The sequence below is a fragment of the Felis catus genome, chromosome B4 (assembly GCF_018350175.1).
Source record: "Felis catus isolate Fca126 chromosome B4, F.catus_Fca126_mat1.0, whole genome shotgun sequence".
Taxonomy (NCBI): Eukaryota; Metazoa; Chordata; class Mammalia; order Carnivora; family Felidae; genus Felis; species Felis catus.
Window position 1 is genome coordinate 84,962,189 of NC_058374.1, and position 18,065 is coordinate 84,980,253.

General features: G+C 39.9%; 1 protein-coding gene across 3 annotated transcripts in view; it reads right to left on the bottom strand.

Moving 5' to 3' along the window:
• Nucleotides 1–3,454: 3,454 nt before the first annotated feature.
• The window catches only part of LRIG3 (leucine rich repeats and immunoglobulin like domains 3), a 53,348-nt gene continuing 38,737 nt past the window's right edge, over nucleotides 3,455–18,065 (bottom strand). For 2 of the 3 annotated variants that reach the window (XM_023257177.2, XM_023257179.2), the window contains 8 exons: nucleotides 17,522–17,685; nucleotides 14,901–15,221; nucleotides 13,086–13,367; nucleotides 11,657–12,109; nucleotides 10,736–10,894; nucleotides 8,782–8,925; nucleotides 8,413–8,688; nucleotides 3,455–7,175 (listed from right to left, as the gene is read on the bottom strand). In XM_023257177.2, coding sequence (XP_023112945.2) covers nucleotides 6,931–7,175; nucleotides 8,413–8,688; nucleotides 8,782–8,925; nucleotides 10,736–10,894; nucleotides 11,657–12,109; nucleotides 13,086–13,367; nucleotides 14,901–15,221; nucleotides 17,522–17,685 — 2,044 coding nt within the window. In that variant the 3' untranslated portion in view covers nucleotides 3,455–6,930. The remainder of the gene's footprint in view (nucleotides 7,176–8,412; nucleotides 8,689–8,781; nucleotides 8,926–10,735; nucleotides 10,895–11,656; nucleotides 12,110–13,085; nucleotides 13,368–14,900; nucleotides 15,222–17,521; nucleotides 17,686–18,065) is intronic. The other variant, XM_023257178.2, reaches the window with a different exon arrangement.

An 18,065-nucleotide genomic window follows, 5' to 3' on the forward strand; every position in this document is an offset into this window, starting at 1 on the left:
TTGCCACTTCTTACTCATCCCTTTAGATTTAGCTCAAATATTCCCTCCTTTGTTAAATCTTCTCTGACTCTCCCAGGAGAACCAAACACTCGATCCATTGTATTCATTGGGTTTGTAAATAAGTCTGTTCTTCTCTAACAAATGTTATTTATACATGGAATTATCTATGCCATTTCTAGGTATGAGTCTAGCCATGGATTTCTCCTCCTTAGTATAAGTCATATTTCCCTGCTTCTTTACAAACCTGGTAATTTTTTTTATTATTGTATCAAATATTATGCATTTAAACTTGAGTGCTGTGTATTTTGGTATTTCTATAAATATTCTTGAGCTTTGTTTTCAAAGACAGATAAGCAACTTTGAAATAGCTTGACTCTTTTGAGTCTTCATAGTTTTTAGGTGGGACCAGAGCAGTCTTTAGGGCTAATTTTGCCCCATTACTAAGGCAATGTCCTGGGTAGTCTACCTGATGCCCACTGAATTATGAAGTTTTACACTCCAGTTAGTAGGACCAACTACTGCCCCTGTGGGAACTTCGGAAATGTTCCTTCTAATTCTTTTCCTGGCCTTGGGTTGTTGCCTCACACGCATGTGCTAATGGGTATTCAACTAAAGACTCAAAGGGAACCTGTGCAGATCTCTGAAATTGTCTGTGTAGTTTTCTCCTATGTAGTACCCCACACTCCCAACTCTCTTTCACTCAGATAGATGGTTGGACTCCAGTTGGTCCCCTCTTCCAATGCCATAGCCTGGTATTAGAGGGCTCACCTTATTGATTTTTATTTCCTTGGGGATCATTGCCTTGTGATTCCCAACGTCTAATGTCTGAAAATGACTGTTTCAACAATCATTATGTTTCAATGAGGAAAAGAATGGGAAGCTAGGAGCTGGGAGATTTCAGATTAAAAAAATAAATATCAACAGTGAAGTTTTTAAAGTTATACATGCATAGCCATAAAATTTAATCATTACTGATTAAATTCTAACTTTTGATCACCACGATATTTTGCATAGATTTAATGGCTTCTCCTTCCCTATATAGCTGTTATGATTCGCATAGAGCTTCTCAGGTATTAGCATCCATGTAATAGGATATGTGAATTATAAAGCCACATAAAAGGAGCTACACTGTGTAGGCAACAGGTTTTTTTTTCTTCTCCTGGTTGTGATAAGCTTATAACTACTTGTGTCCCGAGAAAGGCAAATCACATCCACTATTGATTATATTAATACCTACTTTTATTGAGAATTTTACCATAAGAAAATCATCACTGTTTTATCAGGGTGTGACCTCCTGAAAAGAAGAATCCTTCAGTGATCCAGGCCATGTCTCATTGACTTTTGATATCCCAAGAGTCTATCACATTGCTGGTATTCATGTGTTGTTAAGAGACCTTGAAACACAGTTGCAAAAATCTGTATGACTAAATACACTCAATAAGCCTCCTTTAAAAGTATATCCATGGTTGAGGTGGAAAGAGAGGACACTGTAACAGCAGTGGGATGTACCACTGCAAGAGGATGCTCAGTAAATGCTAGCAGGGTCAAGGACTTAGTGACCCACCACAACAGTGGAACCCAAGTCCTGGCATCTATGTTAGGGCTGGTCATTGAGGCCAAGCTGTTCATTTTTAAAAGGGAGCTTGATAAATTAATGAAGAACAAAGTCAATGAGCATCTTGGGCTGTTCTTCCTATTAAAATATGATTTCAAGCAGGGGCAGGACAAGCTGTTATAAATACACCCCAAATGCCATGTTCAAGTGCAATAAGCACTTTTTCCTCACTTATGTTGCTAGTCTTCAAAGCAAATATCCCAGGTTGGTGGGGAGACCGTATTCCATTCAGCCATTCAGAGACCCAGTCTCTCCTACAGGTGAAGTCAAGGAAGAGCAGCTCTCGGCTATGGCTTTCCAATCAGACAGCTGCAGGAAAAGGACATGGATGGGTGCTTGTAAGTAAAGGTTATGTGTCCAGGCTTTCTACTTCTGTTCACATTCCACTGGGGGAAAAGTCACACAGCTGTAGACACACCTAAATGCAAGGTGACTGAGAAATATATAGTAGCTGGGCGGCCATATGTGCAGTTCCTACCCAAATAAAAATCTGTTGACACACCTGGCCACCTGTTTACTTTTAGTAAACTGAACAGGAAATTATTTTCCTGCTGACTGCTGGACCAAATCATCTGGTGATTGTTTGAAAAAGAAACAAAGATCTTTTGACTTCCTTTAGTTCTTTCTAGAAGGCGTCCTACTGACACACAGGTTAACTGTTCTTAGTATTTTTCATACAATGACATCACAGCTGGCTTTGTAACTAACAGCTTCCTGTGCTACTCTCATGACAGTTCATATGAAGTTCTATGGGAAAACATTGCTACGTGTGGGGCAAAAAGGAAAAGCCTGCTTTTCAAGGAGCCTCTGGATTCTAACAGAAGAAAAATAAACATTTCAGGACAATAATTTTTTCGTATGTCTAGGAGTTTCTTTGGGGAAAAATATTTATGAGTATTTAAAATATTTAATTTTAATATTTAATAGCCCAAGCATCTAAGATAGCACCTAAGAGTACTCAAAAAAAAGTTTGCAAAAACAAAAATGAGAAAATACACACAAGGACAAGAGTGTTGTTGCCAAATTTCAACTTTAGGCTGTACATGTGTCAATATAAACCACAGAGGTGCATAGGGGCTGGTCAGGGGTACTGTACTGTTCTCTGAAAAGCTGGGAGTAGGGGGTTGCAAAGCAGGTACGGTTTGAAGGGTGGGTTGGATCTATGAGTGAAAGATCTTATACACCATAAATGGGATTTAAAGCTTAGCCATCAATGGTTTTTAAACAGGAAAGTGACCGATTCAGATCTAGTTTAGAAAACTAATTTTGTGAAACAATGAATCGGGTAGGAGAGAGACAAAGGACAAAAGACAGATGAGGGTCTGAACTTGGCAGTGGCAATGGGCTAAGAGGGAAGGCATAAAACATCTTGAGGACATTCAGGTGCAAAATCAATAGGAGTGGTGATTACTGATGATTAAACATGGAAGGGAGTACCAGAAATGAAATTGTTCTAGGATGCAGGTGGGAAACCTGGATAATCAACTTGTTCTAGGACACGCTGAGTGAAGTGCATTTAACACTTGTAGATAGTTCCATTAAAATTACAAAGTTAGTTCAAAAATAGCTACAGGGGCCAAAGCTATAGCATTTAATGCAAGGTATTATAAGTATTTATGAACCTGCTTCCTGTCCCTCTGATTAATTAGGACAAGGATTTTACTCATTTCTCTACCACTGATTCAAAATATACATACAACTAAGTATATAAGAAATGTCTGACAGCTGAGAGTGTGTTATCGAATTTCCACTCTGAGCTGTAGATAGATCAAAACCATATGCAGAAATATCACAGTAACTACCAAAACAATGACAATAATCTCATGAAGGCATTAGGTGTTATGTTTAAACAGGATTAAAAAAAAAGTTTACTTGTTAAAAGCCAAAATCAACCATAAAACCCAGCAGAGATACATGAAAATTATAGAAATCCAAGAGTGAAATTGTAACAATTGTGGATTGCTTTGCCTTATTAAGATGTATTCTTAAAAATTCTTTAACTAAAGCATGTAATTCTAATAAAAGGCTACATGCAAATACTGATTATAATTTCTTATGCTCATGGATATCAATCATCATATGGGAGGATACAGAATTCGGACCCTAGACACTAAAACCGGTAGAAATGATAAATTATCTTGAAATTTTTACAATAGAGAGATTTGGGGAAACTGTATACATTTCAATCTATAATATAGATGTTCATGTTTTTTTAATCTCAGTTAATACATCTCAAGTTAAATCAAACATCTTTATTAAAAGACACCAATTATCAGATTTCTCAAAAAAAAACAAAAACAAACCAAATGGTCCCAAATATTGGGATCAATATTTCTCTGTTAAAAGACTTTCTTTTTATACATTAGTTTAAAAAGTGCCTCATGGAAAAAGGTAAGTTCTGGTAACTGGATATTTCTCAAATATTGAAATAATTCAATTCATGAAGAAACCGTACCCCTCTTTGAAGACTCTAATAGTTTTTTTGGCAGGACGCTGAGCTATTCAATGTGTTCATGGAATGCCGTCTTAAAAAATAGTGAGTTCTAAATTATCCTATTACACAAGTCCAACCACTGCAGATTCCGAGAGTGGGAGGCACACAGCAGGCTCTCTGTGGTGACATTTGGTTCTCCTTCTTGAAAAATACCCCTGTAGCACATCTATTGTAATGTTGGTTATAAATTACTTCCTATCACATTAAATCAAAAGGACTAACACCCTTCAGGTGTGTACAAATAGCAATTCACTTTCCTTTTTGACATCAAGTTTTTAAAAATAGTACCATTGGCTTTATTCTGAGAAGTAATTTCTGGCTTCTGTTAAGAGGACTGTGAAAGTGAGTTGTAAACGTTCCACAGACTAGACATTACAAATATTGCTGGGGCACCTGGGTGGCTGTCGGGTAAGTGTCCCGACTTTGGCTCAGGTCATGATCTCACGGTTCCTGGGTTTGAGCCCCGAGTCAGGCTCTGTGCTGACAGCTCAGGGCCTGGAGCCTGCTTCGGATTCTGTGTCTCCCTCTCTCTCTGCTCCTCCCCTGCTCGTACTCGGTCTCTCACAAAAATAAACATTAAAAAAATTTTTTTAATGTTGCCTGCCACAATTATATAACCTTTATCTCCGAATATCTTAAAAAACAGGTTGAGATTACACACAGTAACGATGTTATCATTAGCACTGGTAATGAAGAAAACACTATGAAAGTGGCGTGAACATCTATTAAGATATGTTGTATGTGAATTAGTCTTTATCAGAAAGCACAGAAAGATTACATTGAAAAATTTTAGGCATTATTTTTCATAAACTAAATGATTTGGTATTTATCTTTTTCTGAAGTCTGTATTATTCTAGGATATATTAATACTTACTAGATTCATTTTGTGATTATATACGTTCTTTTCCTGCAAATGTCAAAGAGAAATTGAACTCCTGTTTTTCCACACAGCTAAAATTATCTGTAATCCATATATACACACAGAGTAAAAGGGAAAAATCATATTAAAGTAGAATGAATATAATTTTTGAATTTCAAGTGCTAATGATTTAAACCTTTGTGGCTAAGTCCGGAAAAATGAAATCCTTTAAAAGAAGTTCTTAATCATTGAATAGGCCCCCATCAATGCTTGCAACACATCTGGCAATAATGAAGACAAGTTAATAAGATCTTGAAAGTCTGGCAATATGATAAAGCCAAAGCATACAAAATCACTTCTCTGCACGTAGTCACTGGTGGTCCAAGGAAGGATCAACTTCCTGTCCTAGACTCTGGTGTCTACATTAAAGGAAGAAAATCTTACTACAGTCTGGGGTCGTTTCTGGCTCACAGACGACAAAACTGGACACTCCCTAAGCAGGAAAACGTCACCCCCCCCAACATATCCTCCGAGAAGAATCTGCTTTTCTAAGAACTGCTTTCACTTTAGTTCAAAGGACTGAAAATGGCATAAATTCACACCTTCATCAGGTTGGATTTTAAAGCTTAATGTGCTATGCATTAACTCTTCCCATATATATTTAACTATTCTTGGGCAAGAGGATTGGTCTTTAAACTATAGACGTAAACAAGAATTGCCTTTAAAAAATCCAATTTCATCACCTGAATTAGTAGACTTAAGTTTATTTCAAGTAATTGAAATAATGTCACTTAATTTTAAAGATGACTATATTCATGTTTTGTGTGTATATACGCACCATGTAATGACATTTTCACTTAAATACTATTTAAAACAACTATTTTAAATAGTTTAAGTAACAGATTTGATACTCAGTTTTTACCAAAAGCAGGATAACCAAATTAGAAAATATTTTAATTCTTTAGAATAGCTTAAAAGTACCTTTTTTATAAGAACTGCTCATCCAACACAAAATCAGTAAAAAATAGCCAAGATTTCTATCAGCATCCCACTATAACCTGGAACAGTAAGTGAAAATCACCTCTGTTATAGCCACTTTAACTACAGAAATGTGCAGTAAACCATGCTCTTGTTATAATTAAAGGGATGGTAAATGTGAAACTATTTGGAAAAGCACAAGGCATCAGGCCACATAAGGCATTATTATAATTAAAGAAACATGGCTTGGGCAGTGATTTAAGCAATGGTGGTTGCACTACATTATACCAGACTATACCAACAAATCTTTGTTTGTAAAGTTAGAAATAAATTAATACACCTCAAATCTTTGTAGCTCTTTTTCGTTTACAATGTGCTTTTATATACACTAATCTGATTTGAGTTTGCATTACCTCAATTCTGTGTGATAGGCAGAATGGTCAGTTTTGGCTCATATTTTAATGTGCTAAGTATAATTTCCTTCAATTTGGACATGATAATATGAAATTATTAAGCCTAAAATGTGTTGAGAACAACAAAAACTGTAATTGTATAGATGGGGCTTGGGATCAAACTGACACATTTTATTAAATGCAATGTGCAAAATAAAATGAAGTGACCTCTATTCAAAAAAGGTACAAGACAGGTATTAATTAAAATGTTTTAGTACTCATTTTCAATAAAAAGAAATCTGGCATTATAAAAATACATAAAATAGTCATGGATTCATACCATTAATTTACATTAAGATTTTTTTTTCACATAAAACAAAGTTAAAAATAGTTTAAAAAGGTATCCTTATATGAAAGTTACTCCCAGTATAAAATTTTTTATAAATTTTTGTAATTTTGGTCCATCTGTATAAATAAGACATTTTATCCTTTTAAAATTCATAACTCCATTTAAAAACATAGGATTCTCTCTCTTTTAAATAAAAGTCTGCTTGAGGTAGTATGTTAGAGCTCTTCTTTGCTCCTACTCAGTCTAGGTGTCCAAGTCATAAGACTGAAAATTTGGAGTCCTATGGTTTTCTAAGGTCTGTTGATAGGTACACGTGTGATTTTCTTGCTGAAAATCTGTCCTTTCTTTCCCATATTCCTCTGACTCAGAGTCCAAGTCTGGGGAAGAACGAGCTTTTAGGTGAAACGCTCTTGGCTGACAATCTGATGGCTGTCCGAAGCTTGAAAAAGCATCCAGGTGAGCTCTCTTCAGAGGCTTTCCAAATGTTCCTGAAAGAAAACAAAAAACAAACAAACAAAACAAAACAAAAAAGACCCCTTAACATATGGGTCCTTTGGCTAGTATGGATATCAAAACACATTTTAAATGAAGGAGCATCTTACCCAGTGAGCACAAATAAGTGTTTCGTACAAGTCACTTATGGTTTCAGGTATATGTGCATCTGTGTTATGGAGAGAGAACTTACGGAACGGAGCTGAGGAATGAACACATATGTCCAATCGTTGCATTTCATAACCTACAGTAATATTAATCACTGTGCAATGAAGTTCCCCAATATAAGTTCTTCCAAATCCTAGCTTTGTTACTGAAGGGTCCACAATTTTCCATGAAGGAGATTTGGGTTGTTGGTTACAAGTAAATTGTGCCTAGATACAGAAACTTTCTCTCAAAATCATCCTTATGCCTTGCCCTTTCTTCTTCACTAACAAAATATTATTTGACTCAAATTCTTGTCACAGTCATATAAAAGATATTTTCATTGTTAAAAGAAAGAATATAAGTAGTTACACTGTGACAAAACAAAATTTTTTAAAAGCTGGTAAACGTTTTTAAAATTCCATTTTTTAAAAACAAGATAATTTGTGGTTCATTTTCCCATATCCTCACTCAGTGAAAAGATGGCCTCAGTTCTATCCGTTGCCTGTCTGAAGCACTAGACCAAAAAACTCACAAATGAGTCTTGGCACTAGCCAGTGTCTACCACCACCAACTTGGGCTTTAAGGCTCTGACGGGCTCCTCCGCCAAAGCAGTCCGGCTTGGCAGACGGGCAGATGTTGCCAGGCGGGACGCTGTCCACCCTCCGACCGTGGTCCAAGTGTGAGCGCCACCAGACAGCCCAAACCACAATCATGCAGCGCGCACAACTCCACCCCAAAAGCTGCCGTAGCCCAAAACCACTTTTTCCACATGGCTGACAAATGGAGCTCCTAAGTCACTCCCCAAATTCTTGTGTTCTAGATGATGCCACACACAGTGTTAACCAGAAAGCTCCTAGGGCTTACTTACGGATTACATATATAATCAAGGAAAATCCCCCGTGGCTGACTCCGCCTTTAGAAACACGTGTACTAACTCACAGGATGTCATGACAACACCATTTCAACAACAACAACAACGACAAAACACTCTTCACAAGTTTGGCATCTGAGGCGCTCACTGGTCTCCCACATACAACATGGAATGTGAGTCCTGAGTTGAGGGGTCTACTAAGTTAATAAACTCACCCATGAAAGAATTACTTGAAGCAACTGATGCTGGCTCTGGACTTAGACTGAAATCTAAAGAGGACTTGTTTAGACACAAACTTTTCATTCCGGGTCCTTCATTCTGAGAGTAAGTGGAGTTGATTAATTTCCTCACATGTGAAGGCCATCCTACATCACTGCCATTCTGTTCACAGGATTCTTCTGAAGGATAAGGACATGGGTAGCACTCCTTTTTCTTTATGTGACTGGGCTCACAGTGGTCCATTAAAGCTGTTCTCAGGTCAGGGCCACAGCCTTTCGAATTTGGGGACATTATCAGAAAGAGCCAGAGTTAGTGCTTCTGAAAATCTCTCCAGGAAACAGAACTCAGATAAGAAAACCACATACCTGTATGATAGGCTTCAAAAGGATCAGAGCCACATACATTCCCCCTCAAATACACAGGGCCTGAGGATCCCAAAAAGGGACAAAGGAATGGATCCGTGGAAACTTCCACATCGGCTTCACTGCTATTGTCGATATTGCACGTTCCTTTAAAACAGACATCTCGGTCACCAAATGAATTTGATTCAAGTATCCTTCAACACTGTCTCCACTTTTGGTATTTTCCATTATTTAGAGATAAAAATTTTGGATAGAATGACATATAAAAGAAATAAATTGCAGAAATTTATAGCAGGAAATTTATTGAGGCCTATGGATTAGTAACTAACTAAATCCGTGCCATCTTACAGAAAGAGCACTTGATTAACCATCATACGGACGTGTTCACCTCAGTGAGCCTCCCCGCCCGGCTTACGAGAGAAACTGATCTGTGTCTGCGTACAGCACCTAAAGCAGCCATGGTCTGAAACACATGATGGCATCAGCACTGCCCCCTTCCTCCATAATGTCACAGGTGAGCAGGATGAGGGAGGGGCCTTCAGCAAATGATCTCTGAATGCCCAGCTCAAAGATGAGCTCGGCCAAAAAAAAAAAAAAAAAAAAAAAAAAAAAAATCTCTACTGTGAGTATCTGAGCCAAAAAACCCAGAAATGATATGCCAGTTAGCAGTGGCCACAGTAGAAGGAGGACGAGATGCGGTGCAGGTGAGAGATGCCATGATAGGCCACGTGCCTGAGAAGTAGGAACCGGGCAGTCTTCGAGAGAAGAGACTGTGCAGAATGTGATCAGTGATGCTGGTGGCCTCTGGAGCTGCTGACAGCACCAATCTCCAGCCCCAGCAGCCACGTGACAGCATTATTGCCTTCCAGTTCTGTTGCTTTAAACTTTCATAAATGTCTCCGGTAAACCCTGCTACATTTGAACAAGCTTGGGCTTCTGCCCTTTGCAACCAAATGAGCCCAACCAGAACACCCACTTGGGTGTGCAAATCTTCTATCTCTACAACGCTGCCTTGCCAAGCACTTTGTGATTATTTGTTGAAATTTTTGTCTCATCACTGACTATACTATGAGATTGAAAACAAGTATCTTCCCTCTTGACTACAGAGTCCACCACAGAGCAGATATTCCATAAATGCTTGTGGGACAAGATGGTAAAATGTTTGAAAAGAATGTCAATAGCTTTCACTTTTTGAGCCCTTTAGTATGTGCCGAGCACTATGCAGTTTTCCAGTATCATTTTAATTTCACAACAACCTAATAAGTACTATAGAAATGCCCAAGATACACAGGGAGTAAGTGTCAGAAGTGGGTCTTGAACCAAGCCTGCGTGCTTGTCTTATGCTGCCTCCATGGTTATTCTTAAAACCACACAGTTCTTTTCTTAATGCTTATTTTTGAAAGAAAGACAGAATGTGAGTGGGGAAGGGGCAGAGAGAGAGGAGACACAGAATCCAAAGCAGGTTCCAAGCTCTGAGCTGTCACCACAGAACCCAATGCAGGGCTTAAACCCAGGAACTGTGAGATCATGACCTGAGCTGAAGTTGGAAGCCGAAGTTGGAAGCCGACTGAGCCACCCAGGTGCCCCCAAACCATACAGTTCTTAAAGAGTCAGAATTTGATTCCTCTCATTTGACTTTTAAGACCATACATGAAACCAGTTAACGTCATTTAAAAAAGGAGAACGTTCAGGGCCAAAGAGCATTTACGGTGTAAAGAAAATACTGCGTTGCATGGGGAAATTAAACTTTAGTTCTTCTATTGGTCTTCTATTATTATCAGAAACAGATTTTTCCAGTATTTAAGAGAACAGCATAAAAGTATTTAATTTCAAGCTTTGCTAGTGATGCTAGGCCAGTTCCTGAATATATGAGTGTATCGATTTCTTGAACTGTACTTCAGCCTTCCATCAAATTATTTCAAAACAACTACAGCCCGTGTTCATTTTAAACACTTACCGTTACTGTCATGTTGCGGTAAGAAAAATCCGCCTCCTGAAGAAGTGACGAACTGGTGGTGGCTTCCACTTTCTGAGGAGATGTACCCATCCTGCCTGTCGGCTAAGGTTCCCTGAGATGACAAATAACTAGGGATATCTGCTGGCAAGTTGGTCTCATCTACAATCCAACAACAGCACTCTGTTAACCCAGGATGACCATACATACCCCACAGCCTTCCTTGATGAACAGTAAATACTGTTTGGGTTTCTGTACAAATCAAGTAAACCTACTCCTGAAAACCCATCTTGATTGTATAATATTTAGGTAAGGAAGATTAGGGCTTTCTGTCTGCTGCTCGGCGAGCACAAGCCCATTTTGTACTGATCTTCTCCAGAATACCCCTCCCAAATTTCAAAAAATAAAGGCTTAGGAATTTTCATGGGATGTATCTAAGCTCTTGAATTAAGCTTGATTTCTGCCATTTTTCCAACTTAATATTTACCAGCAGAGGAGTCTGCACATATTAGTCAAGTGACAGCCCCCTCCCACTAATAACAGGATCCTCCCCAGATGGCTGCACGCACATGACAAGACAAAGAATTACGTCAGCGTGTAAAGCTCACAGCTGAAGGGCTGCTCCTGTTCTCCATCACCACCGTGTGAAAGAGTGAGTCTGTTTTACTCTGTGATTTGGGCTGTATCTCACAGCCAACAGGATATTCTGATGAGGTTTTAACAAAAAGGATTAATCTTTAAACGTCAGCTTTCTTTGGGGCTGAGGTGTTATTTTTAGCTAACCATATTTCTGCAGCTTGCAACAAGTGAGTCACCCCTCTGCCATGGCCTCAGGATGTGAGACACACATTCTAGACGAAAATTACCACGGGACCACAAACACACATGACGACGGCCTGCTGTGCCAAGCTTCTGTTTACACACCTGTGTTGGTAATGCTGCAATCTTCGTTCCTCCGCCTTGTGTGGTATATGATGACCACCCACACGAGCGACGTGCCCACCACACAGCAAACCACTGCTATGATCACGACGCCCACGGTGGCCCATCCGTCGTCGTCTAACGACGAAGCGGTCATCTGAGGGGAGTCGCAGGTGGGAGTGGGGATCACACTGAGGCGCACGTTGCCTCTCTCAGTGCCAAGGGTATTAGACATTTCACACGTGTACTTCCCAGCATCGCTGACATCAGAGTCCACAATGATCAGCAGCTGATTGCCTGCTGCAAAAAAGTGCCTTTCGGTGACCACCAAGGGGCTGTCATCCTTGGTCCAGTTCAGTCTGGGAGGAGGGCTACCTCCAGCAATGCACTGCAGGACGGCCGTTTCTCCCTTGGTTACAGTTCGGTCCAACAGGGGCCGCAGAAAGGATGGTGTCTCTGAAATGACAAGTTATGCTTTTAATCTAAATGAAATTAGGTTTTGCATATCATAAGACCCACTAGTTCAATTTACTAAAATTGGCACCTAACAATGTATTCTTCCACATCTTAATGTGTACACTTCTTTAAGAGCCTAAATGTGTATACAACATTTGGGATTTCATTTCATTATTTGGCTGTCATTTATTGTGACACCTGTTAAGGATAATATTTACTATTTTTCAAATCTCAGCCTCTCTCACTCTTGGCAAGATTGGGAATTGTGGAAGAGGGGCAATGTGAAACATTTTAGACATTTCTTAGAAACAGAAGATATATAAAAATAATTTTAAGCAGGGGGATGTGTTGATGGAGGAAAGATTTCAGAATGTTTAAATGTTTTAAAGGGAAACTTTCTAGTGCTAGATGTCCAAACCTATATTTAAATTATGAAAGTATTTTTATTTTCTGGTATTCATAGGTTACTTTGCTCAACTCTTTCAAAGATACACAGATGATTAACATATTCAAATGCTTAAAAAGCTCCCGTTTAGGCAAAAGGTAAAAGACAAACTCCTGATTTCCAGAATGGCAGGGCAGGCCATGAAAAGAGAACAGGTCCTTCCCAATCTGCTCACATGTTTTTTTTTTTTCCTTAAATATTTTTTATAGTGTTAGGATTATTGGTAGAGACTGGGCAATGGGAAGAGGAGGGCAGAGGAAAAGGTGACTCCAAAAAGGGGAAGCTTTCAAAGCATTTACTTTTCTCCTGCCCTCGAAACAGAAGAAGCAGATTCATCTCACTGGCCTCAGGCTAGAAGATGTAACGCACTCCCCACGTTGAGCTCCCAAGAAGCCATCCGCCCTCTCCAAGGGAAGGCAGTGTCTTATGGATTACCTCTCACCCTCACAACTTGGGACACTTAGGGCCTCTGGGGGAGCTAGTTATCTTTAAGATTAACTTACATCACGGAACCTGACAACAGCCACTTACCTAGGACAGTCAGAGTCGCATTTGCAGAAATGCTTCCTGCACTGTTCTGAGCTGTGCAGCTATAAACCCCGATGTCCTCTATCTTCACATCCACAATAAAGAACACATCGTCCTCAGGCATAACATGCATGCGTCTCTCCCTCGCAGCAGGGAAGTCTGTGCCCCCGTCCTTCTGCCAGGCTATCTGTGGGGCTGGATGCCCCAGGGCGGCACACTCCAGACGTGCCATTGCCCCGGCTCGGATGGTAAGGTCCATGGGGGTCTTGGTGAAGGAAGGAAGCACTGAAATCAGATAAAGAATATGGGCATCAGTGCTATGGAGTTTTAGGGGTTCATTTCCATTCTGTTTTTTTTTTTTAAGTACATACCTACCAATGCCCCTGACATAGTTAAGGCTGGTGTTATTTCTGATTGCAAGATAAGGAATGTAAAGCTGAGATGAAGAGGTGCCCTCAAGGTTACACAGACACAGAAATGATGAAGTCAGGCTGAAACAACACAGGTCACCTGATGTTCAGAGTGAAGGTCTTTCTGCTATTTTCAAGATACTTCTCAGTTCCCTCAGTAATCATCTGTGAGATCTTGGGCAAATCAATTAATCTCTTTGTACACTGACCACTCTCTCCTGGCTCCAACATTCTACGACTTTAGATATGTGTTTTGTCCTACAATTTTAAACTCAAAATTGTTGTATGTGTCAGGCCTCAGCAATCATTTGTAGAATGGATACATTAATGTATCATACAAGAAAATCTCCTACCACGGAAAGTACAAATGATTAAAGATAAAGTGGTAAGACTCCAGTCATAAAAATGTATACCAGCCACACAAAGTAATTACATATTTTTACTAACACTAGCTAATACTTACTGCCTTTAGTGAGCACTCACCATATGCTAGGTATTCTGCTAAGTTCTCTGTACCAATTATTTTATTTAATGAAGATCACACCTCTCTGTAAGGTAGGTACCATTATTCCTAATTGAAAGATGTGGGGCGGGGGGGAAGATGTGGAAATGGAGGCACAGAAAGGTTAAGTAACTTGCTAAGGGTTACACAGCTATAAGCACGAGTTGCAGGATTCCAACCCAGACCTCAGAATTAAAGGCGGTGTGCTCTAACAGCATACATCATGGCCTCCCCACATCAGACTAATACATCGTTGGGGTGTCTGAGTGGCTCAGGTGGTTGAGTGTCTGACTCTTGATTTTGGCTCAGGCCATGATCCCAGGGTCGTAGGATTGAGATCCACATCAGGGTCGGCATGGAGCCTGCTTGGGATTCTCTCTCTCCCTCTGCCCCTCCTCTGCTTGCACGCACACTCTCCAAAAATTAAAAATGAAAAAACATGGGGTGCCTGGGTGGCTCAGTTAAGCATCGAACTTTGGCTCAGGCCATGATGTCATGGTTTGTGAGTTCAGGCCCTGTATTGGGCTCTGTGCTGACAGCTTAGAGCCTGGAGCCTGCTTCAGATTCTGTGTCTCCCTCTCTCCCTGCCCCTCCCCCACTCGCACTCTGTCTCTCTCTCTCTTTCAAAAATAAATAAACATTGCAAAAAATTAAAAAAAAAAAGACTAATACATTGTGAACTCCCAGGAGAGCAAAGAGTGTCTGATTCAGTCCTGTGTTACCCACCATGATGGGGTCCTCAACACAATAACTGCTTGCATAGATGCCAAGACTCTTAATTTTGCAGAGAGGCAGAGAAGGGAAGGGTTAGGTGGGAAACTCTGAGCAGAAGACAGGGTCAGGATTAAGAGAAAACCAAATCTAAAAGGCGTCTTTAAATGCAAAAGGAAAAGTCAGACCACATACTATTTACTGTGAGCTTGGCTTTGACAGAGTAGGATGAGCCAAAGTGATTGGAGATGACACACTGATATCTCCCCTCACTGGTGAATTCCACGCTGCGCAGCCGGAGAATGGTGGTGTACTCCATCACCTCGCCGCCTTGGGCCCGCAGGTGTGCGTAATTTTCCATTTCAGCATCATGCAGTAGTTCATTGTCTTTTTTCCAAGCAAAAGTCATCGGGGAATCACTGCTGCTGGCAGCCGAGCAGATAAAACTCAAATTGGAACCTTTTATTGCCGACTGTGTTTCTGGCTGAACCGTGATCTGGGGTTTAGGAAAATCATCTGTTCAAAATGGAGGGGAGAAAACAAAACAATTTTAAGGCTCGAGAGTCCAAAAGCTACTCACTTTTTAATACCAAGAAACCCAAAACAAATGAGGGCTTAGGTTTTACCCTTTGTGTATGTTTCACAGATGGACTAACAGTCTTAGTGTTGAAATGATGGCCTGGGAGAGTGTTTATCAACTAATTTGTTCACTTCAAAGAGAGACTGAAACTTATTTATCAGTCACTAACTGAGAGGAGACTGCTATTTTGGAAGATAGGTTATCCTAGGCCCCTTATGCTTTTTTCATACAGATACAAGAAGAAATCAGTTATGGAACTTCCAGGCTCAGAGATCATACTTAAATGCTACTTGTTTTGGGGAAGTGCGATTTTTTTCCATGTTACCCATGAGTAAGCAGCAGGGAAATTAAGAAATCACTATCACTAAAGACAGCAATTAACACCCCATTTACCAAAGACAGAACCCATATTAAAAAGCAGTAATTTTTAGATACAGCAGAAAAAGATAATCCTGCAGTGAAAGAAAAAGCATCTTTCAAACTTCCTGTGAGACCCTGGCTTCAGCCTGGGGTTTCGGGTGGACAATCAATCAGGCCGCTGTGCTACACTGTTGGAGCTACATTATAATTAGAGCTGAGCAACTCTTTCATTCCAAACAGCTATTTTTAGTTCTCTGTTACTTTTTGGAAAAGTTACCTTCTTGAACTGCAGTTTCTTGGAGATGGTCTAAACCCAGAAGGAAAACAGCTTAGAAATACTGAAATGTATTATTTGGGTGCTCTAGAAAAACAACTCGTGAGTGTGTGTGAGTGTGTGTGTGTGAGTGTGTGTGTGTGTGTGTGTGTGAGAGAGAGAGAGAGAGAGAGAGAGAGAGAGAGAGAGAGAGAGAATGATTATGTATACCTCTGTGTCTGCACATGCGTGAATGGGGCATGGGAATGTTCTGATAACTCCAATGCTGCACACTTCCAATACCATGCTGTAATCAGGATGGTTTCTTCTTCCGTGGAATTATTCTAAAATTCTCATCTGGTATATCAATGTTTAGATCCACAATGGAAGGAGTGACAGAAAAATCTAAGGACACCATATGTACGTCTCAAAGTAATCGCGTTCCTATCTTAAGACTAGAGAACTGTGAAATAAGCACCATGGGAAAGGCATGGCTCAGGCCCTTCTAGATGAGTGCCAAAAGCTTATTTAGATCCAAAAGCTACATCAGACATTTTATTTCCAGAAACCGTTGGCACTGTTTAATGCTGCAACCTAAAAAAATATATTTTTCTTGTACTTGACTAAACAATCGCAGGCAAAGCAGTTTCAAATAAATTTTTAAAGGCCAATGTAAAATTAGGTTCTGTAATATCTTAACACACACGCTAAAATTTAAGCACAAGTCGATTTCGTGTTCTATGTGCACATTTATTTTTACAAAGGTCTCCATGGTGGTGAATAGTAAACAGCAGTGTGGTGTGGTAGACAGAAGCCTGCACCAGGGAGATGAGAACCTGGGTTTTGATCCGATCTGCTGACTAGCAATGTGAAGTGTGAGATTTCTGACACTGAGATTCTTAGATGCTATGACAATGGACCTTACGTTTATTTATAATAAATTCAAACTTTCTACTCCTTATAGTGCTTTACCCACCGGGAGCAAAATTGTTAACGGCCCATCAATCATAAGCAGATAATTTTTCTCTTTCTACTCTTAATACACAGCATTTACACAGGGGTTAGTTCAGCCTCTCAACAACCCCACGGTTGGGAAGGGAAGTCCACAGAGTTCCCATTTCACGGACACAGAGATTGAGATTTAGGGAAGCAGGAGGGCTGCCCCTGTCCTTCAATTCTCCCAAGATCCAATGTCCTACTCTTTCCATCAAACCACCCTGATGTCAAAACAATGACATTTTGGAAACCTCTCATCTGTAACATTAAAATCATCACGATAGATCCATTTACATCTACCTCAGCAGACACGGAAGCTTCATTAAGAGAACAGAAGCTTAGGGAGCGCCATTAGGGATGGCCCAGTCTGTTAAGCATCTGACTTCAGCTCAGGTCATGATCTCACAGTTCATGAGTTTGAGCCCTGTGTCGGGCTCTGTGCTGACAGCTCAGAGCCTAGAGTCTGCTTCAGATTCAGTGTCTCCCTCTTTCTCTCTGCCCCTCCCCCACTTGCACTCTTTCTCAAAATAAATAAACATTAAAAAAAAGAGACAGGGAACATAAGCTTATTCAAAACCATTAGCTGGAGGGAAAAAGAAGGAATGCAGAGGCAACAGGTACACTCACCACACACAAAGCCATCTGGGCTAACAGCAAAAATACTTCTTCCTTTTAGCAGCTGAGGATGGGCACAACTGGCATTTACAAAGCTCTGAAAGTTGTTTTCTGCCACCCACTGTGGGAGCCATTTTAGCTGGCAATCGCACAAAAGGCTTGATGTATTTAAATGCCTGAGGAGAGTAATTATGTTCAATTTGTTTTATATGAAATGCAGATTCTACAAGTAAACTAACTCAAGTAAATATTAACAATGCAATGAATGTGGAAACCAAATACACCCTATGAAATAAATATTCTCTAGTCCACCTTAAAATGTAAGAAATGTATTAGCACCATATTGTTTGTTCTTACCGACCTGCTGAGGGAGAGGGACTGATGATATATCAAAAATCTCTCACTACTGAAGACCTGTTACTGGGATATTCATTGCCCTGCATTAGGTCCCAAAAATGTAAATTGCAAATTCCTAACAGAAACAAAAAGATACTCCTCTTTTCGAGCAAAGGAACAAATAACCAATTCCCTTTGCTTTCTGGTATAAAAATTAAGT